The 25,925-nt window shown below is 34.8% G+C and overlaps 1 protein-coding gene across 2 annotated transcripts in view; it reads right to left on the bottom strand.

Annotated features, from left to right (window-relative positions):
* LOC128995319 (basic helix-loop-helix ARNT-like protein 1) overlaps positions 1-25,925 on the bottom strand; it is a 168,313-nt gene that overhangs the window by 97,249 nt on the left and 45,139 nt on the right. Inside the window, exon 1 of one of the 2 annotated variants that reach the window (XM_054420302.1) lies at positions 11,072-11,258. The exons of the other annotated variant lie outside the window; for it this stretch is intronic. Within the exon in view, the coding sequence (XP_054276277.1) occupies positions 11,072-11,211 (140 nt within the window). The 5' untranslated portion in view covers positions 11,212-11,258. Of the gene's footprint in view, positions 1-11,071; positions 11,259-25,925 lie in introns of those variants that run through there. 2 annotated transcript variants of the gene reach the window in all.

Raw genomic sequence — 25,925 nt, 5'->3', positions numbered from 1 at the left:
CAAACACTCTTGACATTTCGTACGTAATTAGTCACGTACGGTGATTATGCTAAACGCCGCCGCCTGATCGGAAGCGAGATTATCTACTCTTTGAGCAAAATTTATGTTTAATCGCCGGATGTATGGTAATTCAATACCTCAAGCTGTTTGCGGCGTTGCATCCACAGTGATTGCACACATTATACTGATTTATAGTTACGTATTAGTAATTATTGTAACTAATTTGGTGAACCTGCCCACCAGTAGCAGTATGACTCGGACTGTGGTAGATTTTTGTGTTTTTGCGAATTTCCCCTAAGGAAAGTGGCTATTGCCACAGAATCAAGCGAGTCTGTTTTTCTCTCACTCATTATTCTGCGCTAATGGCGTAGCTTTCTAAGTAAGACATACAGTACAAGGTTCGGGACCATTGTAATATATCGTTTAAAATTTGACGTTAAACGGTACTTAATTGATAATGTTTGTAAGTAAGCACAAACGACTAAATTGTTCACGAATTCCATTGGTTGGATTGAATAATATATTTTATAGTTTCCACTCTATATGTGGTGTTTACTTTATCAAAATTAAAACTGCTGTAGCGAATTTCCCATACGGGGAGTAGGCTATTACCATAGGTGCCAGGATAGCATTTTGAATTATTTCGCCTATCACTGTCATTGTCAAGTCTCAATCCAGGAAGTGATCCGAGCCAATTACCATATCGTCTGATAAGTAACACTTACACTTGTGCAGAACTGTTGACCTTCAAACTCAACAAGTTGTTCAAATGTTGCAACAAAGTATCGCAATACTCGAGTAGTTCGGTACTTAAAATCTTATTGCTTAGCTTTGTTTTACAAACTGATATGCTAACTTTAAAATTCGTATATAACAAGAAAATTATATCCAGTGAGACTGAGTATTATGTTTATGTTGTCGTCAAGCGAGGATTATCGCTCACTAAATTTGATACTACTTACCAGCAATATAATTTTAGTGGTACAAAAAATCGATCTTATCACGTAGACGGATGAATGATCAAAACAAGTTGTAAATTACCTTGTGCAAAGCTTGTTTTAGACAATAGTAAGCTTAATGAGGTTTCCTGTAAGAAACAAGGCTCTTAAAATAATTGGAAACTTCTATTGAAATCAACTGATTGCCGCCACACTATTTAATTAACGGATCATCGTAATCTTACGACATTAATCCCACGAAGAATTGGCCAGAAAATATTGCTCCGATTGAGCGGCGGCAACGAGCAAAAACTGTTAAACATGCTTTAATTTTTCCAACGTTCATTGGAATCGTTGAAAATTCTTAAGTGCGATAAATATAACATGGGTAAAGGCGGAATTAGGTTATGAATCACGACGGTTTTGACTCGAATCAATAATCATGTCCCCCTTTTTACGGGTTAAAAACGCGAGTTGGTCCCAAATACAACGCGAGTTGGGAAATACAATCTATATTCAATGCATTTTTATTTGATCAAAGCCCAGTCGGCACCAACGCTCACATAATTATATTTCGGCACGCAGATGTTGACATTATTGCGATCTCAAACCTTTTCCGTAGTTATTTTCCACCCCATGAATTTTTATCCAAAAATCTTTTAATAGATTTAAAATATAAAACAGAGACATGTGGCGTTGAGACGACGGTGATTTGCATGAAAAGTAGGCAGAAAGTGGCGGAAAGAAAAGTGGACCGAGTTGGTTACCTTGAGGTGTACATACTCGAGCTTCTGGAACTCAGTCGAACTAATGTGGATTACACCGACCAAAATTTCAAAAAAGCTTTGACTGTGAAGAAGCTAATTTTAAAAATCCAAAGGCTGATGATTGAGTTGCAGTTTATTTTCACACAAAGGTTGACATGTCCAGAAAAAGTTTAAAGGTTATTCTCAACGTATGTTAACGCTCTTAAGCAGAAGACAGCAAAACTTTATGTATCGACTCGATTACGAGCTTGAATTAGAAAGCATTGCTTTGACAATATCTTAATGAAATTGGTGGATATTAATTTTAAATTTGACGAACCCTTAAAAATACACCAATTTGCGCATATTCTATACATTGACTATTGGTGCAGTGAATGTTTTGCAATTGACGCAACAACGTTCAAGGGATATCACGGAATAAAGATACATAGTCTTTTGACCTGAGGTACGTAAGCGAAAAAAGCGCAAATTGATGTTTAACGTAAAATAAGAGAAATATTTGGTCGTCATAGCTTACATAAACTAAACCAGGCCTGAAACGCACACCTAAACTGACCACAGGTTTTAATGAAAGTCGTGATGGTGATACTTTTGGAGTAAGTTTCAACAATCATTACTGTATAATAGATTATGATAATTAAACACATTTTTTTATGAGGATAGAAAACTAACAACGCATTAAACCTAGTTCTAAGTAGTCAATTAAATACTTTTGCCAACAACGCTCGGGCCCGAGTCACGACAATAAAACTAATTGGCCATACAATTACATTTTATTGGCCCAGCCACTTCTACGTGTCTAGGGAACCAACGATGTAGTTTCTGACAAGCCTGGGAAGTGGCTATAGTAGTGTGTTGTCTTGGTGTCGACTATACCGGTGTAAACTAGAAATGTTCACAAACGGAATGTGGTCCGCCTACTTGTCCAGGAGTTTTACGCAATGTTTTGCGTGTTGCCGTCTGTTGATTATTTTCACTTATGAGGTTTCGGTTCCCTAGTTCAGTTAATTAATACCCAAAACTGTACCTTATGCCATTCATAGAGTAAAGAGAAAAGGGTCGAGGGATAGCGAGCGCGTTGTTTAATATTTTGTTTCCTATTATAAAATAATCAAAAATACTTAACTGAATAAACAATATATTCTAAAGCTATTGTTTATCATCTGGCAATCATTCGCAAGGAGTAAAGCACGAACCGCAAGTTCTACTGTACAAAATAGATCGATATAAGATTTTTACAAAGGGATACGACTTTTACCTGCTCTATTTAAAGTCAATACTAATATTTGATCGAGAGAACAATCTAATGCTTTAGTAACTTTGAAGCGGTACAGTCGTTTCACCATGTTTACAAAGTTAACCCGCTACCATGGATTAACAGGATGTCATGTCTCCAAGAGCCCAAAGTATACACAGAGACATCCCCAAGATTTAAACAACGATTAGTTAAGTCGCTAGTAGCTGGACAGGCGTCAGTTTTATGTGCTACTACTCTACTGCTTATCTGGGCTTATCAAGGACTACAGCGGTGAATTATGGGACTGTGGTAGTGTACAGGACGCCATGTTGTCTGGGAGTTACACAGTATAACATTAGCTTTGTATGTGAGAAATCTGAAGTGGGATTTCAAAAGGTTGTAAAAATAAAGTAATAACACGCCCATTTTTTGTATGATCGGTGATTCCACGTTCAAATCCCAAAAAAATATTTTCTCACCGTTGAATAGTTTAAAGTTTCAGTTAGAAATACAGTAGAAAAAGTGTTTTATTACATGTTAGTTTCTTCTATTAGGTACTGTATATGTTTTAGTGGTGGAAACTCGAGTACCAAACGCAGTACTGTCTGTCTGTTCTCCCATTTCATCCATATTATGAAGAATGCAGATCATTTGCATCTGGATATACTGTAATTTAAAAGTTTGCTAACTCCAATACATCGTATCAGGTTTTATGAATACAAACACGTCACTAATTAAATTTAGACAATATCTAGGATGTTATATTCACACCTCATAATTTCCTAAACAGCTTCAGATCCAAAGCTTTTTTTTAGATAATTCTTCCCGTCAGAATGAATTGTTCTACCCCAGTAATGTTATGTTTGACTAGTTTAAACTGAAGTAAAAATCTATCTATATATTAATAGGCAAGCATGTTTCTTTAAAACCTTTTTTCTCAGCTCGTGTGCATTGTAGGGAAAATATACGCATACTGTTAGAAAGCTATTTTCCTGTAGGTGTGCAGAATCCCTTTATAAATTAAAATAGGCTCAAAAATTAGCACAAAAAATGAATTTAAAATTTTGAAAAATTTAACATGGATATTATGAGTTGCCATGCTGGTGACGAAATAACAACGAAATATAAACAGAAAATCAAAACAAATGGAAGAAACTCCAATCACATGTTCTATTCAAAGTGTGGAATGAAAATAAAGAAGTCTGTACATTAAATATTTTTGGTCGAGTTTCGACCACTGGACGACCTCTAGTATCAATTAAACGGTGCAGTTTTGCTGTATGTTTACTATACTTAATTCTCAATTAGGGTCAACCGGGGCTAATATGAACAAAAAAAGTAAACTTTTGACATTAACTCAAAAATGGTAAATGACAGAAGAAAAGAAAAAATAGTAGTGTATACAGCTCTTTTAGCTGAATCTATTTATTTACTAACAAAAACCTTAAATGTAACCATTATTTAAAAAGAAATTAAAAACCACTGTTCACATTAGCCCCGCTAAAAGGGGCTAATGTGAACAGCCCATGGGGCTAATGTGAACACTCTTAATAACTCTGTTATTTACAACACTAGGCATATGTGGGGGCTGTTGTGAACAAGCCTAGGGTCTAGTCTACCAGTTGCAATAAGTCTCAATTTTTTATCTCAAATAGTTTTTGAGATATGAAGGTATCTTTGGAGAGCCGCGGGTCGCCCTACGGTAACCCTTTTTATTAAAACCATTTATAAATATTATACAAGGCTAATAATAAGATATAAACAAGAAAAAAATTATCTGTCAACATACCTGAGCATCTATTTATTAAAAATTTCTTCCACATACAAATTGTTTAAAGCACTTAAAAAAACAATAATTTAAGACAATGCAAATTGTTCGTTTAGGCAAATGACAGTTTATTGCACTTTTAGGCCTATTAGGTAAATATAAAAATGTGGGCTAGGCCTATTCAACACCTTAACTGTTGTCTTTGTAAAATTAAAACTGTTTTATCACTGTAAGGCCTTCAAAGAAGTTTATTGAGGAACTTACGCCTCAAAAACTTCGACAATTTTGTCGAAGACATACTTATGTCTATCACTGGTTCCACATACATTAGGGGCTGGAAGTTTCCCCAAAATGTCAGTGGTAGAAACAATAAATATATCATCTTCTTTTTTCAGGAATGATTTTTTTCCTCATCACAGGATTTAAATCCCATCACTTCGATCTCCCCGTCAGCCTGAGCTTGTATATATAGTACAATATATACTGTATATATTGTTGTTCATAATAGCCCCCATTCACTGTTCACATTAGCCCCCCAATTTTGAAAGCTTATAACTTTGGCTGTTATTAATATATTTTAACTTTGGGAAAAGAAAAATAATCCCCAATTCTTATTTAACAAAATTCAGGCTTAAGATTATTCCTACAACCAATGTAAAAATTGTTATAACAAAAGTTTTCACTTTGCGCGGAAAAGTTTTTTGGGCGAAAAAAAAGTGTTTTAACAAAGTATTTTTTTAAAGTACCTAAAAGTCAAATTTGAAGTTTTCTCATTATGGACACAAAAAATACAATAAATTTCCTTTCTAATTATATTTTTTTCATGATTAAAAATCCCAGATAAATGACTTTTTAAGTCATTGTTCATATTAGCCCCAATATTTTGGTGTGTTCATATTAGCCCCGGTTGACCCTACTTAAACAAATTATAACCTTGGTTTAAACATATTTTTAACATGTATGCGGTATTACAAACTAAAACATCAATGAATATTTTCCTGAATGAGGTAACACCGATGATTGATTTGCAGACATAAGTGTCTACTAAAACATATTGGCCTATTAGAACTAGTCAATGGAATGTCCATAAAAGTAAACTGTAACCAAAGGAATGTCAAAGTATTAAACCAAGTAGTAAAGGCTAGTTGTAGTACATATTTCTAGTTGCTTTATTGATCTGGCTTTCAAACAAGATCGTAAGAAAATGAAATTCATTATCAATGCCTGTCCAGTTTAATAGCATAGGCCAAACGAGAACTTAAATTCACTGCTACGTTGGAGCTCTAAAATATTGTTTTGTTTTGACTGTACATATTTTTAAAGACTGCATTTGAGGTATCATTCAAACCCAATCATAAGAAAATGAAGTCTATTCTCAAAAACTCATAATTTTACTACTTCGGGGAACATTAAAATCCACTTTTTGATTCAATTGTAGCCTATAGACTTACATTGAATCGAGATATTTATTATGTGAAGATATGTCTTTAAAATCATTCAATCTCCAACTAATTAACTGAACATGGGGGACGGCGTTTTATACATTAAAAACAAATAGGCGTAAAATAAAATTAAGGTGTATGTATTTTTTGAAAGAGCAAAACACATTTTTTGGTCTAATGTGAATCTTTCGAGAGCCAAATGTATGTGGTAAACTGAACAGATTGGATCTTGATAATGATAAAATAAAATAAATGTTAATCCACGTAGACACTCTTTATCTTCAGTTTGCAAAAGATTTCCAATCCATTAATAGTGGTAATCTGGATACACTATCACAAAAGTAGGTCCATACTCTCACGAAGACTCCAGTACTTTCCTGTGGAGAATCCGTTAAAACTTCATTTGAAACCTCTGCAAAAATATTTTAACAACATCCTCGGGTAGATTTTAAACTTTTACAGTAAAAATGTACTTAAATCTGGCAAGCAAACAATTAATAATCGTCAACTTAACTAATTTTCTAACATTTACACAAATACAACCGAAGTCAATAATGAATTGCGTTAAAACATACTGGTAGTGTTTAATGGTTGTTAACTAAATACTTTGTATACACTTTGTATACAGTGGACATAATTTTTTGTTTGTTTTTAGGTTTATTAGTTTTTTAACATACTTATTACATTGAATGGCATTAAATACCCCTGCCACAGCAAACCTGCAGACTAAGCGAATTTCCATTTGACTGATTGGATTTACACTGAAATGTCTACTTAAAAATATAACATTTATTCTTGATTTAAATAGAAATAGTTTAACAAGTACTTAGGTTTGCTGCATCAGTGAGGGTAAAACTGTTTTTTTTTTTTTTGTAAAAAGTGAATAGTTAGTAAGAAATAAAAACGTTTTCCAAATTTGATCAAAATATGTTCACAAACAAGCAAACTAAAACAGTTTACTTATTATCCATAAGAATAACATGGGAATTTTAAATTTACAGTTTTTTTTTTTTATTTCCTCCGTAACCATTAGGCGCATAATAACGCTTCAATATACTAAATTATTTGTTTTTTAAGCTCTACAAAATGGTTAAGAAAGAAATTGCTAAATTTTATGTTTTTTTGGTCAAAAATGGGAAAACCCTATTTTTACACCATAAAACCCCCCGTAAACCCCCGTTCCGATGGTCCGATCATGCTGGATCGCGAACTCGTCCGAATAAACGTATGTTTACACGTTTGTACCAAATTTCATCAAAATCGGATCATTTTTGCTCGAGTTATCGTGCTGACGGACATATATATATATATATATATCTAAATATATAAGTATGAATTTGAACGGATGGTGTTTTTGGCCTCTAGGGACCTCAAAACGAAAAAAAATCGGTCCCGCGTCCAGGTCTTACCATGAGTACTACCATTGACTATATAACACTACGTAGTGTTATATAGTCAATGGTACTACGGTAATAGCTTGTTCCCTATATGGGAAATTCGCTAATAAAAAGTAGTCATCATCATTATAACCACGTAATGTACTATACGTATCATTTTATGTATCATGCAGTAAAATGTAACAAATTTGTCAATTAATCATTCCTGTTGTTATTGCCAAGTATCACCGCTTATGTTACGTTTTCGTTACATCTCATTTTTTGCCACATTGTAAAAATTTAGCCAAAACAATCTTTCAACGCTTCTAATTATTGTTGTAATCGTTATTACTTGTCACTTTTGTTATTATTACTCAAGTTTGTTATTATTGATTATAGTATCCGTTAATGTATTACTTGTTATTCATTCTATTAGCGAATTTCCCTATAGGGAAGTAGCTATTACCGTAGGTCTCATGGTAAGACTTAGGCCCAGGACCGATTTACTTTTTCATTTTGATGTCCCCAGAGGCCAAAAACACCATTCGTTCAAATTTTTATATATGTATATATATATATATATATATATAGATATATATATAGATATATATATATATATATATAGATTTATATATATATGTGTCCGTGAACACGATAACTTGAGTAATTTTTATCCGATTTTGATGAAATTTGGTTTGAAGGTGTAAGGCGGGATAAACTTGAATGAGTTCGCGATCCAGCATGATCGGACCATGGGAACAGGGTTTTATGGGGGGTTTTATGGGGTAAAAATTGGTTTTTCTCACTTTTGACCCTCAAAACACAAAATTTCCCAATTTTTCTCTAAACCTTCTTTAAGAGCTTAAAAAAACAAACAATTTAGTATATCAAAGTGTTTTTGTACGGTTATTGGTTACGGAAAAAACTAAAAAAATTGTAAATTTAGAATTCCCATGTTATTCTTATGGAGAATATTGTAAAATGTTGTAGTTTGCTTGTTTATGGATATCTTTTGATCAAACTTGGCAAATATATTCATTTTCTACTAAGCAATAATTATTTTACTTAAAACACACACTTTATTAGTTTCCTTGTAGCAGCAAACCTAGGTACTCGTTAAACCTAATGTTATTTAAATAGATCGATTGAAAATCAATTCAGCCAAATGGAAATTCGCTTAGACGGCAGGTTTGCTGCGGCGGGGGTATTATGTTCTTGCTGTTACCACTTTTAAAGTTGTATGAATATTTAGCCATCTTATTAACATTGTATTCATTTTTGTAGACTTGTGTAAACCGTTGGGAAATAAATAAAGAAAGAAATTTGTAAATTTAATATACTGGCAATTCTTAAAATAATTGATTAATTTTGTTCAACTAGGTGTCAATTTGTAGCTATGCCAGCTAACTAAAATCCTGGGTACTAAAGTAAAACTTACAAAGTAAAAGGTTTTAAAGAAACAAATATCTAACCTATTGATAGTTCACTCACAATGTTTGTAAACACAATGGAGAAAATCTAGTGAAAATTTCAACTTGATAGTCAAATATTTGGCTGAGATATTTCAACTTTTCTGTTAAAAATCACTAAAATAAACATTGAGTATAATCGGGATAGAATTACGACTATGCCTGCCGCCGTGCCTGCAGTATTATAGCACAAGATTTATTTTTAAACCTTATCAGATTGCTACAAAACTTACAGTATATTTTCTTATTCAGAAATGACCAATGAACGTAAAATAAAAAAATACTAATTTTGGCAAATTTTTCATTTTCTGATGCCTGGATCTCTTTATAAGCTGATTTGTTAAAATTCAGATTAGACAATTTACACTTGCACAAACAAGTAAAGCAAATAAAATTATCATCGATGATTGCACAGTTGTGTATCTTAATTTGCAGCAACGATTTTTTAATGTGTAAGCCATTAAGTAGAGAAATTGTCCAACATAAAGATAAATTCAAAAGCATATGAATAAAGGCGGGGTTTTGAGTGTTGCACTATTTTAACCAAAAGGCATAGAATTCTTTTGTAATACGTATATAAATATATACGTGTCCTATCTCAACACGACGTATTTACACTTTAAATATTTTATACGTTAAAATGGCTTGTCGGTTTTAAGCAGCCACAAGATCATTTTCAGGACTAATCGGAGACTTAACATCGGCATAATAACAACAACACGTTAAATTATAATCAAGAAATGTAGTATGTAAGATTAATATGTCAAATTGTTTTTATTAGGCTATTAAATTGATCTTTTATATAGATATAAAAAATTAAAGTAGCCTAATTTAAAAACGTCGATTTGTTACGGCCGGACGGATCTGGTTCGAAAATTTATTCCGCAAACTTACAACGGAAACTTATTAAAGTTAGCCCAAATACTCGTATACGTTTTGCTACAAATGTTAATCAAAGTGAAAAAATAATAGTGAACCAAAGTGTTACCAGGAATATTGTGAAATTAGGAATGCCGATCAAAATTATCACAACCATTAGTTCGGCGTTTGATTTAAATAGCTTAACATAGGTTGCATTGCAGGTGTGTTGATTAATTATGTGAAAATACGGTACACAAAATAAAGTAAAATTTTAAATTTATATATTTGCTATATTATACAAATCTATAAAAGAAACGCATAATGTATCGAGTAGGCCTATAAATTGCAAATTGTATATTACCGGTATCAACATTAAGATTGATTAAAAATTATACTAGTATCCCTTGAGGGAGAGTTTATTATAAACAATATAAACATAACCCTAAAAATCACACGTACTTATGTACACTTGTACATATTGAGATCCGATATGGAAGTTTTAGTTAGATTGACATACAAACACTTGAGTTGAACAAGGTATAAATTAGAGCAACTCTACTCATTACTAAACAAAGCATACCCTAACTAACGTCAGGATTAGTATTTCATACATAACTGAAATCACACATTTACACACCGTCAGTAGTACATTGACGATTCGTAAAAAGGTGATTAATTTAAATACTACCAGACTCCAAAAACGTTAGTGTACCCCATCCCAACTCACCACCACTTAACAACTAAGTAACGGTATAGGATCAAACATGTGTCTGACTAATTTATAGGGTGGTAATTCTGTGGGTTAATTAATTGTCTTAACATAGTGTATCCATACCCAGCACAAAGTTCAACAATTGACGTTTTGATACTGAAGTTAAGTTAATAGCCAAAAGTACCTAAGCTGGTTACTATTAGTATTAATTACACTCGAGAGCACAAATATACCTCGAAGAGTTAGAGAGAGAGAATTAGAGTTTGAAGTGTGTGTTAGAGATTGTGGTACTACGGTTACACACTCTTATAGTCTAGACCTGATAGTTTGTGTATACTAATACTACAGTAATATATAACACTCATAACGACACTCAGCCTAAACTATAGATTAGTATTCACAGAAAGCACAACCACGATTATAAGTTAAAATGTAAGCTGCGACACTCACTTAGTCTTCTTATCACGCATGACAACATAACCTCACTACTATAACACATACCTGGGCGACTGGTACATATGGTGATTATACTGATATTGCTGCGGGTACGGCCACGCCGATTGGTAATGGTTGGCATGGTTGACGTGGTACACGCCATGAAGATCTTGGTGGTGTTCCCACCGGTGCATGTTGACGCTCATATCACCAACACCGACACTACGTTACTGTCACTGACTGACTCAAGCGCTGCGACGGTGGCGGGGGCATGGCCGTGCGCATGTGCAGCACCACCACAACAACACTTACTAGGTCACCCGGCGCGTGGTGGGGTAGGTCGCGCACGGCCGAGGCCTATTGTGCCGGTATAGCCCAGGTCAGGACTGATGTGATGCGCTCTTATGTAACACCAAGGACGATACTGGAGTTGACGGTCGTTTGGAATTCGACTGGTTCGGTTTGGAAGATCGGCGTAAATGCGGAGGGAAAAACAAAAATGGCGCAGTAATTGTGGATTGTTTCAAATAACTCGAAAATGTGTGTATTGCTAATAAAAAACTGTAATTTTTGTCAATAGATTTGTGTGTGGTTTGGTAATTGGCTCGTAAACTATTAGTACATCATTCAAAAGACTAGCTGTGTGCCCGTCCTACGACGATGGTCTTCTAGACAGTTGAAACCTTATTACTGTACATTTAGATCAACAGATGGATTGCATATTATGTGTGCAGTTTTCCGGACATGCCTGCAAACCTATTGTAGGAATACTCAGAACATTCGAAAACATAATAATTGACAGTTTCAAGCCAAACCATGTGCTTTGCAGTTAAAATGTCACCCTGATAAAATCGTGCAAATTTAATAACCGATTATCAACTTTCTTGGCATTAAACTGGTTCTTGGGAAAAGTACCGGTACCGAGAGTCGTCGTCAAAATTTTGCTGTGGATAATTGGATAGGCCGATGTAACAATAGAATATGGACCACATGCCTATTGGCGGTATGGTCCAGCGATAGCAGCGCAATAGCGGCGAGTCGAAACCGAAAGTGACACATTGGAATTATTGGAAAAGCGATCGTTGCGATGAAAACGAAATCGCAAAGATCTTACGTGATCGCAGCAACATCCGCGATCACCCAGTGTAGTTGTAATTTTTTTTTACAAAACAGCATTCGAAACGCCATTAATGAGTGGAAACCGATTGTAGGCTTTTGGCGCCGATTTACTTTTTATTTTAATGCCCGAGACGCCAAAAACACCATTCGTTCAAATTTTTATATCTGTGTACACGAGATATCTCGAGTAATTTTGGTCATATTTTGATGAAATTTGGAATGAGTGTGTGGAGCTAGTTAACCATGAATGAGCTCGCGAACCAGCAAGATTGGGTCATTATAACGGGCTAATAGAGATACAGCAATTACAATAGGCAAAGAAATATAGTTTGGCAATTCACGTAAACCAGGTTAATATTGCTCCTAGGAGAGGCAGGTAGCTGCCAATGAAGTTGTATATATCTCCATAGGATTAGCATTGGAATGGTAAATGCTTTTGAATTTTAAATTAAAACAGGTGGTTGCAGCAAACAAGTACCAAACCACTATCTGATACATGTTTAAATAGGTTTAGTTTTCAGTCGTTATCCAGGAATATAAAATTATTAGTAGACTACTAAATAATAATAAAAAAAATACATGACACGTCACACACAAAATTGGCACGAGTAGAAAATTTGGACGATGTAACTGATCTTAAGGTGCATCTAATGTAAAACATATTTAAGAAACTTTAACATTACATCTAAAGTTTGGTTAGCAAAGATTGTGCGTACAAATTTATCCAAACAATAAAACACAGATTGTGTTTGCTAAGGCTCATTCGCCGATATTAACGGATGCAACATATTCAGTTAACCTAGTTTTAATGCCAACACGATATTAATTTTTATAAACGTTAATGACGATTTATAAATCCTAAATATTAACTACATGCCTAACTACACGAACTTTAAATCACAAAAACTTGAAAATTTTATCGCAATTAAACACAGCCTCATTTTTTATGCTTAAACCCAACTATGATTTTCCTAAACTAATACAGTATGTAGGCCCCAGGCCCAATATCCTACAGCCGCTTGTGTAACTGACTCAATTCTCTGAAGCTTTGATGGTTTGAAATGAAAATGTTTTAAAATTACAACCCTTTTAAAGTTCCCATTTATGTCACCCTTAATATTTGGCCCTAAGAATATCTGAAATATTGTTACCTCCACCTAAATCCCAAGATTGTAGCGTTGTATTAATAGTCAAAGATTGTAGCTTTATTGCTATACTAATTTAACCAAAGTCAGTTTAACAGTTAATGTCCTAGTGAATGTTTATCATTTTAGAGTACCAATAATTTGAGCACGAACCGCACATGGGAACTCAGAAATGTCAAGACTTGTTCGATATCTCCTATAACAACACCTCTATGAAATTCTTTGCAGATGCCAAGTTATAATTGGGGTTTTCACGCAGGAAAAATCCCCGACAACACCCTGTCCCCCGTGACACTTTCCCATCATGGCTCAAATAACAAGGGGGCCTGTGGGCGGAGCACACAGGGAGCCTAGGGCAAGTACAGTGCAGTAATCTCTAAAACCAGAATCTGATCAAACTGTTGACAGCTTGCTTGACACACTTTTTTCAGAATTTGCTAACATCAAAACGACATTAGTTACATAGGGAAATTGAGAAATACTCCATACGTTATGATCAGGATTAAACCCACAACGTGTGACAATCTGTGGATTACATACGTGCCTGTGGAAAGCCGTCCTTGGTTTTTATCCAACACTTCTCCAAAGTATTGGCAGGTCAGAGTTTCTAAAGTTACGCAAGGGATCCAGTTTTCATGGGTCGACAGAAATGATCTATTAGATAAGGCCAATCAGTCTGTGAAACGGTGAGCCATTGTGAATCGTGGAAGTCCTGTCTTTAGAATTCGGGTTCGAATCCTGCCAAACATCAATAGTGATGCGTCGTTTGGTAATGAATTGATGATTCCAAGATACTGTGGTTTAGACCATGCGAGATTTGTACGTCACCCACAACAACAGGGTGTAGTGAGGCGAAGACGTGCGAAAGATGAGTGTTGAATGACAAAGATGAGAGTCAAAGCTAAAAACCGTAAAATCAGCTAGTACATTGGTGAGAACTATTAATTTACAACCCAAATTGATCAAGGATAGTTCGATTCAGTTTTAACTATCACGGCTTCTGACTTTTCTCAGTTTGTATAACATCTCATGAGGCTGTAGATCTGTCTAACTACTTATTAAAAAGAACTGTGTGTGGACCAATCTTCCGAACTGCTATCAAGTAATAGTTAAATCCTATATAATCCAGAACGGCTGATTTAAATACTAAGTTAAATTTTACGTGTTAAGTGAAAAAAATATATATTTCTGAAAAAGGCTTTAAATTTTTTTTTATCGCTTTTCTTTCCACAGTAAATTATACAAATTCGTCGTCAAGTGGTTGATGGAATCTTGCAATAAAAACCTAACCACAATTCGATATTTTATTATAAATAATGGCATGAATTTTAAACAACAAGAATTCCCTACACCGGCAATCTTCGTCCACACGAAGCAACAAAAATTCGTTCTTTTTGTATCTGATCATGTTGGTTTAAGATACCACGTGCGACCCGTGCGACCGCGCCAACGTTCATTCCGCAAGTACTCTGGCGTCCATCGGATTGCCTCGTTTCACCTCAAGACGAAGACAAGAAGAAGGATTTCAAAAAAAGGCGCCCTAGAAAGGTTTCTTGGATTTTGGTAGGCACCACAAGGAAAATCCAGATACACACTACTACACAAACTCACTCAAATATTCATTGTCACAAAGTCTGCTTAACTTGTAGACCATCATTAGTCAAAGAACTCATTCCAAATAAAGCTCAAATGTAAGTTCGGTCCAAGTAAAATCAAACAGTTTTTTTTCGAATTTATATTTTGGTTATGAAAACATACAAAATGTAACTTTTAACAAACGGCATTATGAGAATTCGTGACTGGAACGAAAGAGTGCCGTAAATTGGTCCCGCACATTCAGGCAATGGAAATATGGGATATCTATTAATGCAGTGTAACATACCTTGTAAGTAATCTCATCTTTCCAGACCTTACCAAGTTGGTTGACAGCGTTGACCACAACACACAGAAACCCCTTGTCAATGTTGCATTGGATAAACAACATTCGAATATCACGCAAGTTCGCATCTCAACTCATTTCAAAACAAGTTCTCCTTGAGTATGGTGTCCCGCAGGGATACATTTTCGGCCCAGTTTAATCTCTGATTTACGTAAACGATCTGTCATATGCATCCGAATAAGGCAAATAGTTGTGCAATTTGCTGTATACACGTCTCTCTGCTGCAGCTCCAACAATCGTTCAGATTTGGAATACAGCGGATTTGTAGAAGCTCAATCATACAGTGTTATTGTTTGAAAACAACGATTAGAAAATAGCCTTTTAAGCAACCCTTTGCAGTAGGGGGGTTTCAGGCACAAAGTTTACAAATCCCTCAACGATTGACGTTTTACTCATTAAAGATATTACTTAATAATTTTTTTCTTTTTTTCTACTGTTGACCACGAGCTCGCCCTAAGTAATTATTTTGATTACATCTGCATAAAGGTATCTTCATGCTGCCTACATTTACGCATTTAACCACATTTCACCTCTGTTATTAGCATTTCCAGCCCCATGAGAATAAAACTGTCTATTTCTCACCACAAAGTGATACAATCCGTTTACTTTGTCACGTCAAATACACGTGGAGCTTGTAAAATGTCAATCTGTAAAAATCTAATACAAATATAATAAACAAAATGAATCATTCCATAATAAACAAAGGACAAAAGGGAAATTAAGAACCAATTGAGAAACTGGGACAATCTTGACACAGTTCCGCCTGAGTCATCCGGGGCGACGACTTCTTATCTGGATATTTACACGCTTGTGATACACTGATCTTTAGAGCGAGATACTGCTGTGACAATAAATGGCGAGACCAGCGCCAGAGACAAATAAACAACTACAACAACCAACCAACAACTATGTAAGCGAAAACATCGGGGGTGGCTACTAAAACAACAACTTGTATACCATTTCAAAAGAATGCGTCGTAGCCTTATCATCCTTGGATCAGGTGAAGACAAGGTTGAGGTTAGATCTAGGACGTCTGATGTAGGACACGTTGTGTTTTTATTGTTGACTCTTCCGTTTACAAGGTGAATTTAAAAACTATTTAACAAAAAACACACTTTTTGTCTAACAGTCTCACCGGACATCAACTAGACACGAAAAACGAACTTCAAAATTTACAGTGGGATGAGAAACGCAGGATGAATATTTATGGTTTTCAAATAACCAAAATACATTCGTCCATAGAAGTTATTTTTTTATTAACTACCTATTATTGATATTCTATATAGACCTATCATCCTATAGAAAAGTCTGAAATCTGAAGACTATTCGAATGCATTTTTCACGTAGGTTATATTTGAATGCCCTTTTGTCGATTAAGTTTTTACATTAATTTTACAGAGTGCCCTTTTCCACTTTAATCGAACTACCAGAGAACATGTAAAAGTTCATTTACACATTGTTTTGCTTCCGTAAGATAGTAAAATTTGAGTAAATAACTTACTACTAACTTACTATTAACTTATTACTATGTTACTACAACAATGAGTAGTATAAAATCAGTGATCAAACTTAAACAAATAATAGTGTATGTGTTGATCAGAGAATTAATTGATTTACACACAAAATCCACGCACACCTCGGGAACGAATAAAAAAATCAACCATAAATTCGAATTTGGTTTTCTTCTATGCAAAAACCAAACGTTTTTTAAACTTATCTACCCATTTGGTATATTTCACTTCAGGAGAGGTAATAAATTAAACATGTAGAGTAAATTTTAACTTGATGGTTATGTACCAGACCCATTAGGCACTCTGTACGTATATAGTACTCCTTGGGGGAGATTGGCAGCAAACTAACCCGTCCACTATATCCCATATCAGGTCTTGAATCAGAAAGTTTATTTAAGCTACTGAAATTTTATTGCTGAAAAAACTTTGTGAACTTGCAGTATGTAGCGAGCTGAACTATAAGGCCCGGTTCACACGAACGACATACCTAGCAGACTAGGCTTGGACTAGGTAAGCACTAGATAAGCACGACTGGGTAGTGGACCACAGGATCACACCGGTTCACACGAGCGACATGTCCACGGACTAGGAGAAAATATCGATATCAAAACCACTCGGTTCCATCACTGGTGCACAATGAGAACAAAGGTAAGAATGCGAGCTGCAGCTCGACTACCCGATCGCTCGTGTGAACGCTCCCATAAGGCTACATGTACTGCTACGCAGTTCGACTGGGCGACTGGGTAGTTGCCACGACGGACTGGGAAGCGGGGCCCGACTAGGTTTTGGGACATCAAGCTCGAACACGACTAGCTAGTCGGCGTCCTAGGCTCGTGTGAACGGCTCCATTTGATCCTGTGGTCCGCTACCCAGACGTGCTTACCTAGTGCTTACCTAGTCCAAGCCTAGTCTGCTAGGTTTGTCGTTCGTGTGAACCGGGCCTTAAAGGCACACTCTCACTGACCACACAACAACAAAATATTCAACGTAATTTGCAACCCGTCAAAAAACCGCTAAAACGGGCAACGTTTTAATCAAAGAAATTAATCAACTGAGTTTTAATCTAATTAACAGGCACATTTGACACACATACATTTACGAAATTAACTAAAACCATTCATGATTTTAATATTAGTATGAGAAAAATGTTTTCTATTTACTTTGTTCATTTCAAATAATTATATAAAGTGAAAAATGCGCATACTCAATGAGCATGGTGTATTACGTTAAGTTATAAATGGTTTTAACCAAAAAGATTGTTTCGAAAAATTTCTCATTCGATAAAGCTATTTTTTCGACATTTTGTAAAATGACTTTAAAGAAACACATATGCACAGATTACAGGAATAAGAATGTGCATCATCCTTTTGACAAGTGCAAGTTATGGGATTTTGACGAGAAACAAAATACATATTACGCATAATATTCCATACAGTTGTATTAGATAATATTAAATAACCATGATGATAAAACGTAGAACAAATATGGCCTGTAACGAGTTTCATTCATACACTGTGTATTTTTCTGCTAGAGATGGTGTGTATGACAAGCCATTTCATTGGATCAATTATAATAAGAGCGTGTGCCCGAAAAAACTTCACTCTAAATATACAGAATTGATTTGTGGTCAGTAAAATTTAATTAAATTAAACCTAACATAAAAAATCAAGTATCACAATGGGATTCAGTGAGAAGGGCTTAAAGAAGCAATTTGCTAAATAAAACGGTACATGGTTTACTAACGAACACTCGCTATGACGTTTTGCTTGACCCAGATGTTGTAGTTTTGCAAACCCACTTTGTTTATATCCAGGTTTCTCCATTTGGCGAACCGGGATCATTAGAATACGCGAGGAAAGTTGTCGATGCCTTGTCAGTGGAAGCGTTTTGGCTTGAGTAATTACGAGTAGTTGTTTATACAAGTCTTAATCTACGATCCTGGCCTGTGTATTGCGTCAGTCACCACTAATATTCTTACTTTTCGTAAAGGCAGGTGTACCCCAAGGGACAATTTTAGGTCCCTTATTATTCATCATATTCATAAATGATATTCCATAAAGCGTGTCTGATGCTGAGATATTTTTGTTTGCTGATGGAACATCATTGTTTGTTAAGGATAAATGGAGATTATAGCGTTTCTTCAGTCCAATGCCGTTCTTCAATTGTTTTTAGACAACAATCTAATTGTAAATGCAAAAAAAATACTAGTTTAGTTGGTTTTAGGATTTCATCTTACCTTTCCCAGAAAATAAGTTAGCACGCGGATGACGTGGTGGTCGAGTCTGATCATTATGTCAAATTTCTATGCATTTCTATCGATAGGAATCTGAACTATTTAACTCCCATACTGATTGTGCGACTGCGAAGTTAGGATCTTCACTATTTGTTCTTCGCATCCTTTCAAAATTTATGAGCAGAGATGCTCAACTGTATATTTTGCCCTCGTATATCCACATTTGTCCTATGCAGTTGGCATTTGGGGTTCCGAAAACGTCCACACCAAACAAATCTATAGGATGCAGAAGAAAGCCATCAGTCTTAGGTCATCTCAAGCCAAAACAATCATGCAAGCGCTTTTTTCTGAAACGGGCCTTCTCACTTTTCCATGTATTTACATTTTTCGTACACTGCTTTTTCTTAAGAAAAATTCGAACTTTATGAGCATCTTATACAGAATTCAATATTTAAAACACGATCTACTAATACATTGAACATTCCCAGACACAAAACTTTTTATTTCTTTTATACTTTTTAATCAAATATTTTACAATTTTGTCATTTTTTTAATACCCTCCCAAATGATTTTAGGAGTGAAATGGACTTTCGTAAAATCAAGAGACAGCTTAAAGAGTTTTAAATTTGTAATTTTTTTATAGTATTAAGGATTTGATTTGTTAGTGAAAACAATGCAACATGTTTATTTTGTATACTTATTGATTGTGACTCTTGCCAATGCCTGTATTTGAGTTTAACGACAGTAACACAATTTAATTTCATTTCATTACTTTTGTAAAGATAAGTGTGTAGTGTCTCGCACGTTTTGACGCAAACATTTCGACTTTGGTATGAGTGACATCCCATACCCATGTTAAGCTTGAAGCTAGTTTTGACAGAAGCAACATACTTAGCTGAAGTAAGCCACCTTACTGAGTGCGTTGTTGTCAATGATTACTTTGTGTCAAATATGCAAACTTCTTAACCAACCCCGAAAAAACATTGTAATTTATATTGTAGATGAATGATAAAATCAATTACTTACATGAGGACACTCTACGAGCTAATTCACATTAGTTTAATTTGAATGCAAAATTGGCTACAACTAGTCCATATAGAAGGGATATCGGTATTCAAAAGCCAAAGGCTGTACATGTCGGTTATTACTGAAGTCAACTTCGCAAAGACTTTCGAAACCTTCAATACTGCATCTCCGACAAAATATTTACACAGGGAAAAGCCTCAATACACCTCTATGGCAAAATATTGCAGATGGCAAGTTGAATGCATGTTACTCTCAACTTCTATTTTTTTACGCATCCGAATGTGTAAAATACATAACCCTTCTTTATTTTACAATGTGTTGTCCCAATTATCAGAGTATCTTTCCCAAACAACTGTGGACAAACCCAAAGGTCCTGGCAGACCTAAGTAAACCAAACGTGGTCGTAGAAAATACACGACCCAAGAAGAGCAAGTGGACGCGGCAAAAAAAATACCGCGAGTCGCATCATGAGAAAAACCGCCATTATGTTCGCACGCACACTCAGCGTCACCCCGGTACTTCTACTGAAAGGGTTCAGATATTTCGATTGAAATATCCTAATTTGTCTGAACTTCAGTACTTCTGAACGCATCATCACTTCAATACATAGTGAATCTTACCAACCCGTACTTACCAAAATGATAATATTGATCGTATCCCTCAATTTTATCAAAGTTTTCACATTAAAATCGAAAAAAAACTATAATACAATCACATAGCACTTTTATATTCGTTATGTTAAATACAGGTGCAGAATTTTAAAACACAGTCAAAGGAAAACTATTTTATTAATTCACAAAACAAAGGAGAAATGCAAGTTTCAATATAATGCACGAGTTGATACACCCTTTGTATAGTGTTGTGTATAGGGTTGCTCGTGCATACCCCCGATCCGAAGTTTGTCTGGGTCAACAATATAAATACCGCTTATTATTTTTAATATTTAGGTAGGAGAAAATAAATTGATTTTATATGTAAAAGTTAATTGTTTGTTCAGCGAATCCTCCCATCTTCTAAGGGTAGAATAAATGTGACTTTATTTAGTATAATGACAGTAGGTTACAGCCGTTTTTATATTAAGGGAATGTTGATGGCTAAATGATAAAGAAGTAGTTTTTAGTAAATGGTCAATTAGATTTTAACTTACTGAAGTATTCTAGTTAAGCATCAAAATAAAAAAATGTTTTATTAACATTTGAAACTACTTCACTAAACTTTTTATTTATTTATTTTACAAAAACATCAACCAATGAAATAGGAATTTGGATAAGGGCACTTCAATTACGAAATTTGGAAAATTTGTTACTCAAGGGGGACTAGCACTGATAAGTGCAGCTCTAAACTTATCCACCCGACTGTAAAAATAAGTTACCCGTTGTGTATTTTCCCAACTCCAACTACTGTTAGCTCACTTACTCTATAAACAATTTGTTTGGTAATACAACACTTGTTATTTGGTTTAGTTCAAGTAAATGAAATTTGATATAAATGCAGGTTTATTTTAAAATAGGAAAACTAAAAAACAAAGATATTCTATCACCAGACGGATAAATAAACAAACTAATGCAATTGAATACGGATTTCATACGTCTAATCTACTTTAAACAATTCAATATATAAATTGTTGTTTTTTATGTAATTCTCAAATGTTTAAATGAATAACAACTTATTTGTTTATATATATGGACATTTTGTACTCATCAATTTCACAAAGTTTATGTCAAACACTTGATCAACGTAACATCCTGTTGAATGTGATACGTTCACATACAGTACTGTAATAGCAATCATTTAATTAAGAAACTAGATATTTTTTATCTAGTTAGAAATTTGGTTTAACATAATATTTATGTTTCGTTATGTATTTTAGTGTGTCATTTGTTGGATTTTTTCACCAGTTGAGGTACTTAAACTATTCACTAGCTCAAACTAATCGTACAAAAAGTACGTAAACCAGAGCGGGTTTTCATGGGTAAAAAATGAGAGTAATTTTATTAAATGTTCTCATGGATGGAAATTAAGACATTAGAGACCTACTTGTAAGATGAATTACACATAACGAGCTAGTCTAGCAGGTTCACTGTTAGAGGTAATCACATGAAAAAAGAATCTGCAGGAAAAATGATAATCGCATACCTTTGACCAAACATCAGTTTACATCACAATGACTCTGTGTTTGAAAAATATTTAGAGATGGTAAATTTGAAACTAAGAAAATCAACTTTGCTCTTAAGGCGGATAAATCCAAGATGGCCTCTCCATGGACTCCCTTGGAGAACAATTCAAAACTACAAAGATCATTTCTAATCTCACAGTTTAATAGATGTATAAATAATAACTTTGGTGTTTGAACAAATATTTTTTACGATGAATAACTTTTTACCAGCTGTTATCATCCAAAATGACCGCTAGCCTCCAAGAACTTTCATGAATATGATAAACTAGCTGTTGTACCCGTGCCTTGCAACGGGGAGAGGACACAAAATAGAAACATTTTGATCTTGACATTTGTTGTAATATTCTATAGCATACTGAAGTTTTATATTAAACTAGCTGGCCCGACAGACGTCGTCCTGTCCTATTGTGGTTTTATGTCAAATGCTCGTTCATTTTCAAGATGAGCTCGTTCGCATGGCTCAATCACGTCCTGGTTGAAGTTCGTTCGCTACGCTCACTCATCTTTAGGTTGAAGCTCGTTCGCTGCGCTCACTTGCCTTCAGGTTAGCTCGTTCGCTACGCTAACTCGCCTCCAGGTTGAAGTTCGTTCGCTACGCTCACTCACATTTTGGTTGCAAATTAGCTATTCTCATAACTTAAAAAATATAGTGCTTCACCCTGTTGGTAAACCTATTAACTTTTTAATGTTATTGAACATCACAGAATCAGATAGTTTAGTTGAACCAGCTGTTCTTTAATTCCATTTAAATATGAGTACAGTACTCATAAGGTTAACATGGGAAACTCCAGAGCCACTGGGGCGGAGCCCTTTTACGGATCTGCACCAAACTTCACACAAACCATCCTTGAATAATGCTTAATAATGCCCGAAATCTTCATTACAATCTGTCGAGCGGTTTTGGAGTCCATAAAGGACAAACATACAAACAAACATACATTGGATTTTATAGATATAGATTTAATAGTACTGCACCCTGTTGGTAAACCTTATAACTTTTTAATACTATTTAATATCATAGAACAAACTTGTGATTTGAAACAGCTGACGAAATTATTTAATTCCTTTGAAATATGATTACTTATAAGATTAACATGGGAAACTCCAGAGCCAGTGGGGCAGAGCCCGAAAGGACTTACCGGGAATATAAGCTATCATCACACCAAATTTTAGCTCAATCCGACCAGTATTTTTCGCGTTTACTTGTCACAAACATACATCCAAACTTTCTCATTTATAATAGTAGTAGGATAAAGTTTCACAATTAAAAATTGGTCCAGAACGATGATGGTAATGATTTGGTATTTAAGAAGGTTGTTGGTATAATCCTAAGAAAGGTCAGTGCTTCTTTACGGTTAGTAACTAACTGAGCTCGGTTGCTCTTGATTTTTGGACCGTCAAAAAAAAGGTAAGCCAAAAGAACAAGTTAATTTTGTACAGGTCACCTTATTTGTACATACAGGATGGCTGTCTTCGTGCTTCAGTTCATTTAATGTTACTTGTCATTTGTCCGCCTGGTGAGAACAACGGAAACAGCCTATATTCAATTTCAACTTCATTCTCATTATGACCAAGTACTTTTTTGTCCTTTAAGTAAGTTTTATTGTACGATGATTGTGAATGTACAATGTATTGTAACTTGTAAGTTCTCTGAATTGAGGAAATAAACATTTTTTTTTAACAAAGCCATCATCTCACTCATTTATTATCCTTCACTCGTCTTCGTCTTGAAATACAAACCCTAGTGCGAGTACCGTCGTAAAAACTCTCATTGAACCCGTACTTCTCAACCCCTCCCCCAAAAGTACTCACCTCGTACCAATTGACTACAAACAACTTTTCTATTCTGATTGGCAGATTGTCCACGTGTTTGCATAACTATAACTGGTTAGTACATGATAGTGTGCTTTCACTTACCACAGATTTTAAATCACCCTGATACGACGGTCGGACTTGGCACATCGCGCCTGCGCCTTAAATTGCTGCGATACCGCCAACTTTTACTTGTCAAACAATAAGGCCAACCATTGCGAAACTAACCTAGATCACTACTAGGTGATATACTGCGTGTATTAACATATGGAAAATATCCCCGCTGCAACAAACCTGCCGACTAAGCGAATTTCCATTTGACTGGATTGATTTTCAATTAACCTATTAAATTGACATTTATGTTTAACAAGTACCTAGGTTTGCTGCTACAGGGAAACTAATAAAGTGTGTTTTAGCGAATTTCCCTATAGGGAAGTAGCTATTACCGTAGGTCTCATGGTAAGACTTAGGCCCGGGACCGATTTACTTTTTCATTTTGATGTCCCCAGAGGCCAAAAACACCACTCGTTCAAATTTTTATATATGTATATATATATATATATATATATATATATATATATATATATATATATATATATGTGTCCGTGAACACGATAACTTGAGTAATTTTTATCCGATTTTGATGAAATTTGGTTTGAAGGTGTAAGGCGGGATAAACTTGAATGAGTTCGCGATCCAGCATGATCGGACCATGGGAACAGGGTTTTATGGGGGGTTTTATGGGGTAAAAATTGGTTTTTCTCACTTTTGACCCTCGAAACACAAAATTTCCCAATTTTTCTCTAAACCTTCTTAAAGAGCTGAAAAAAACAAACAATTCAGTATACCAAAGTGTTTTTGTACGGTTATTGGTTACGGAGAAAACTAAAAAAATGGAAAATTTAAAATTCCCATGTTATTCTTATGGAGAATATTGTAAAATGTTGTAGTTTGCTTGTTTTTGGATATCTTTTGATCAAACTTGGCAAATATATTCATTTTATACTAAGCAATAATTATTTTACTTAAAACACACACTTTATTAGTTTCCTTGTAGCAGCAAACTTAGGTTCTCGTTAAACCTAATCCTATACTCTAATACGAGCAATGTTTGCTTGTATGTATGTATGTATGCTTGCTTGCACAAAGATCTCGAAAACGGCTCCGACGATTTTCTTCAAATTTTGTAAATAGTTTATTTTTAGCCTAAAAACAAGTTTACTGCAGTTATAACTGCCAACAAAAATCTAATTACGTGGAAAAATGAAACTGAAAGTCACATTTTTTTAACATTAGTCTAATCGGTTGCTAAGTAACCATGTTGGTTGAATGAAATAACAAGGAAAAAGTAAACAAAAGACTAGTAAGTTGTAACACATGTGTTCATAACACTGAGCTAAAATTATAACTGGAGGTAGCACTGCCATGGCAGAAGTCTGTCAAAAGCGAGTCGCTGATTTTGTTAGGTTGGTATAGCAGTAAGTTTTCTTACCATAGCAATAACATGGCTTCTTATAACTAGGTTGGTATAGCAGTGAGTATTTTTGTCATACTTGAATACTTTTAATACTTTAATAATTTTCTTTGAAATGGTGACCATACAAAGTAGGTATTTTAAGCCAAGTATAATAATAGTTATAGCAATAATATGGCTTCTTATGGACACCCACCTCACGCAAACATGGCGGCTGGCGACACGCATCTTTGACATTCAGTGCTACCTCCAGTTAGAATTATAGCTCAGTGGTTCATAAAGGCATCTACCCACAGTGTAGTAGAAATTATAAAATACAGTTCAAAAGCAAAAACATCACTTGTTACTATTGAGCAATGATTATACTGAAGCTTATTCGATACATTGTAGGAAATGTTAACTTAGCAGTGCGGAGTGTGGGATCTATTATTACGATTAGATTAAGGTAGATTTCCCATCCTTATGGAACAGCTGAATCCAATTTT

The sequence above is a fragment of the Macrosteles quadrilineatus genome, unplaced genomic scaffold (genome assembly GCF_028750875.1).
Source record: "Macrosteles quadrilineatus isolate MER2022 unplaced genomic scaffold, UCM_ALF_1.0 Scaffold_5__1_contigs__length_97177068, whole genome shotgun sequence".
NCBI classification, from domain to species: Eukaryota; Metazoa; Arthropoda; class Insecta; order Hemiptera; family Cicadellidae; genus Macrosteles; species Macrosteles quadrilineatus.
The sequence above is the reverse complement of the archived record's forward strand: the minus strand, read 5'-3'. Positions and strand labels throughout refer to the sequence as shown.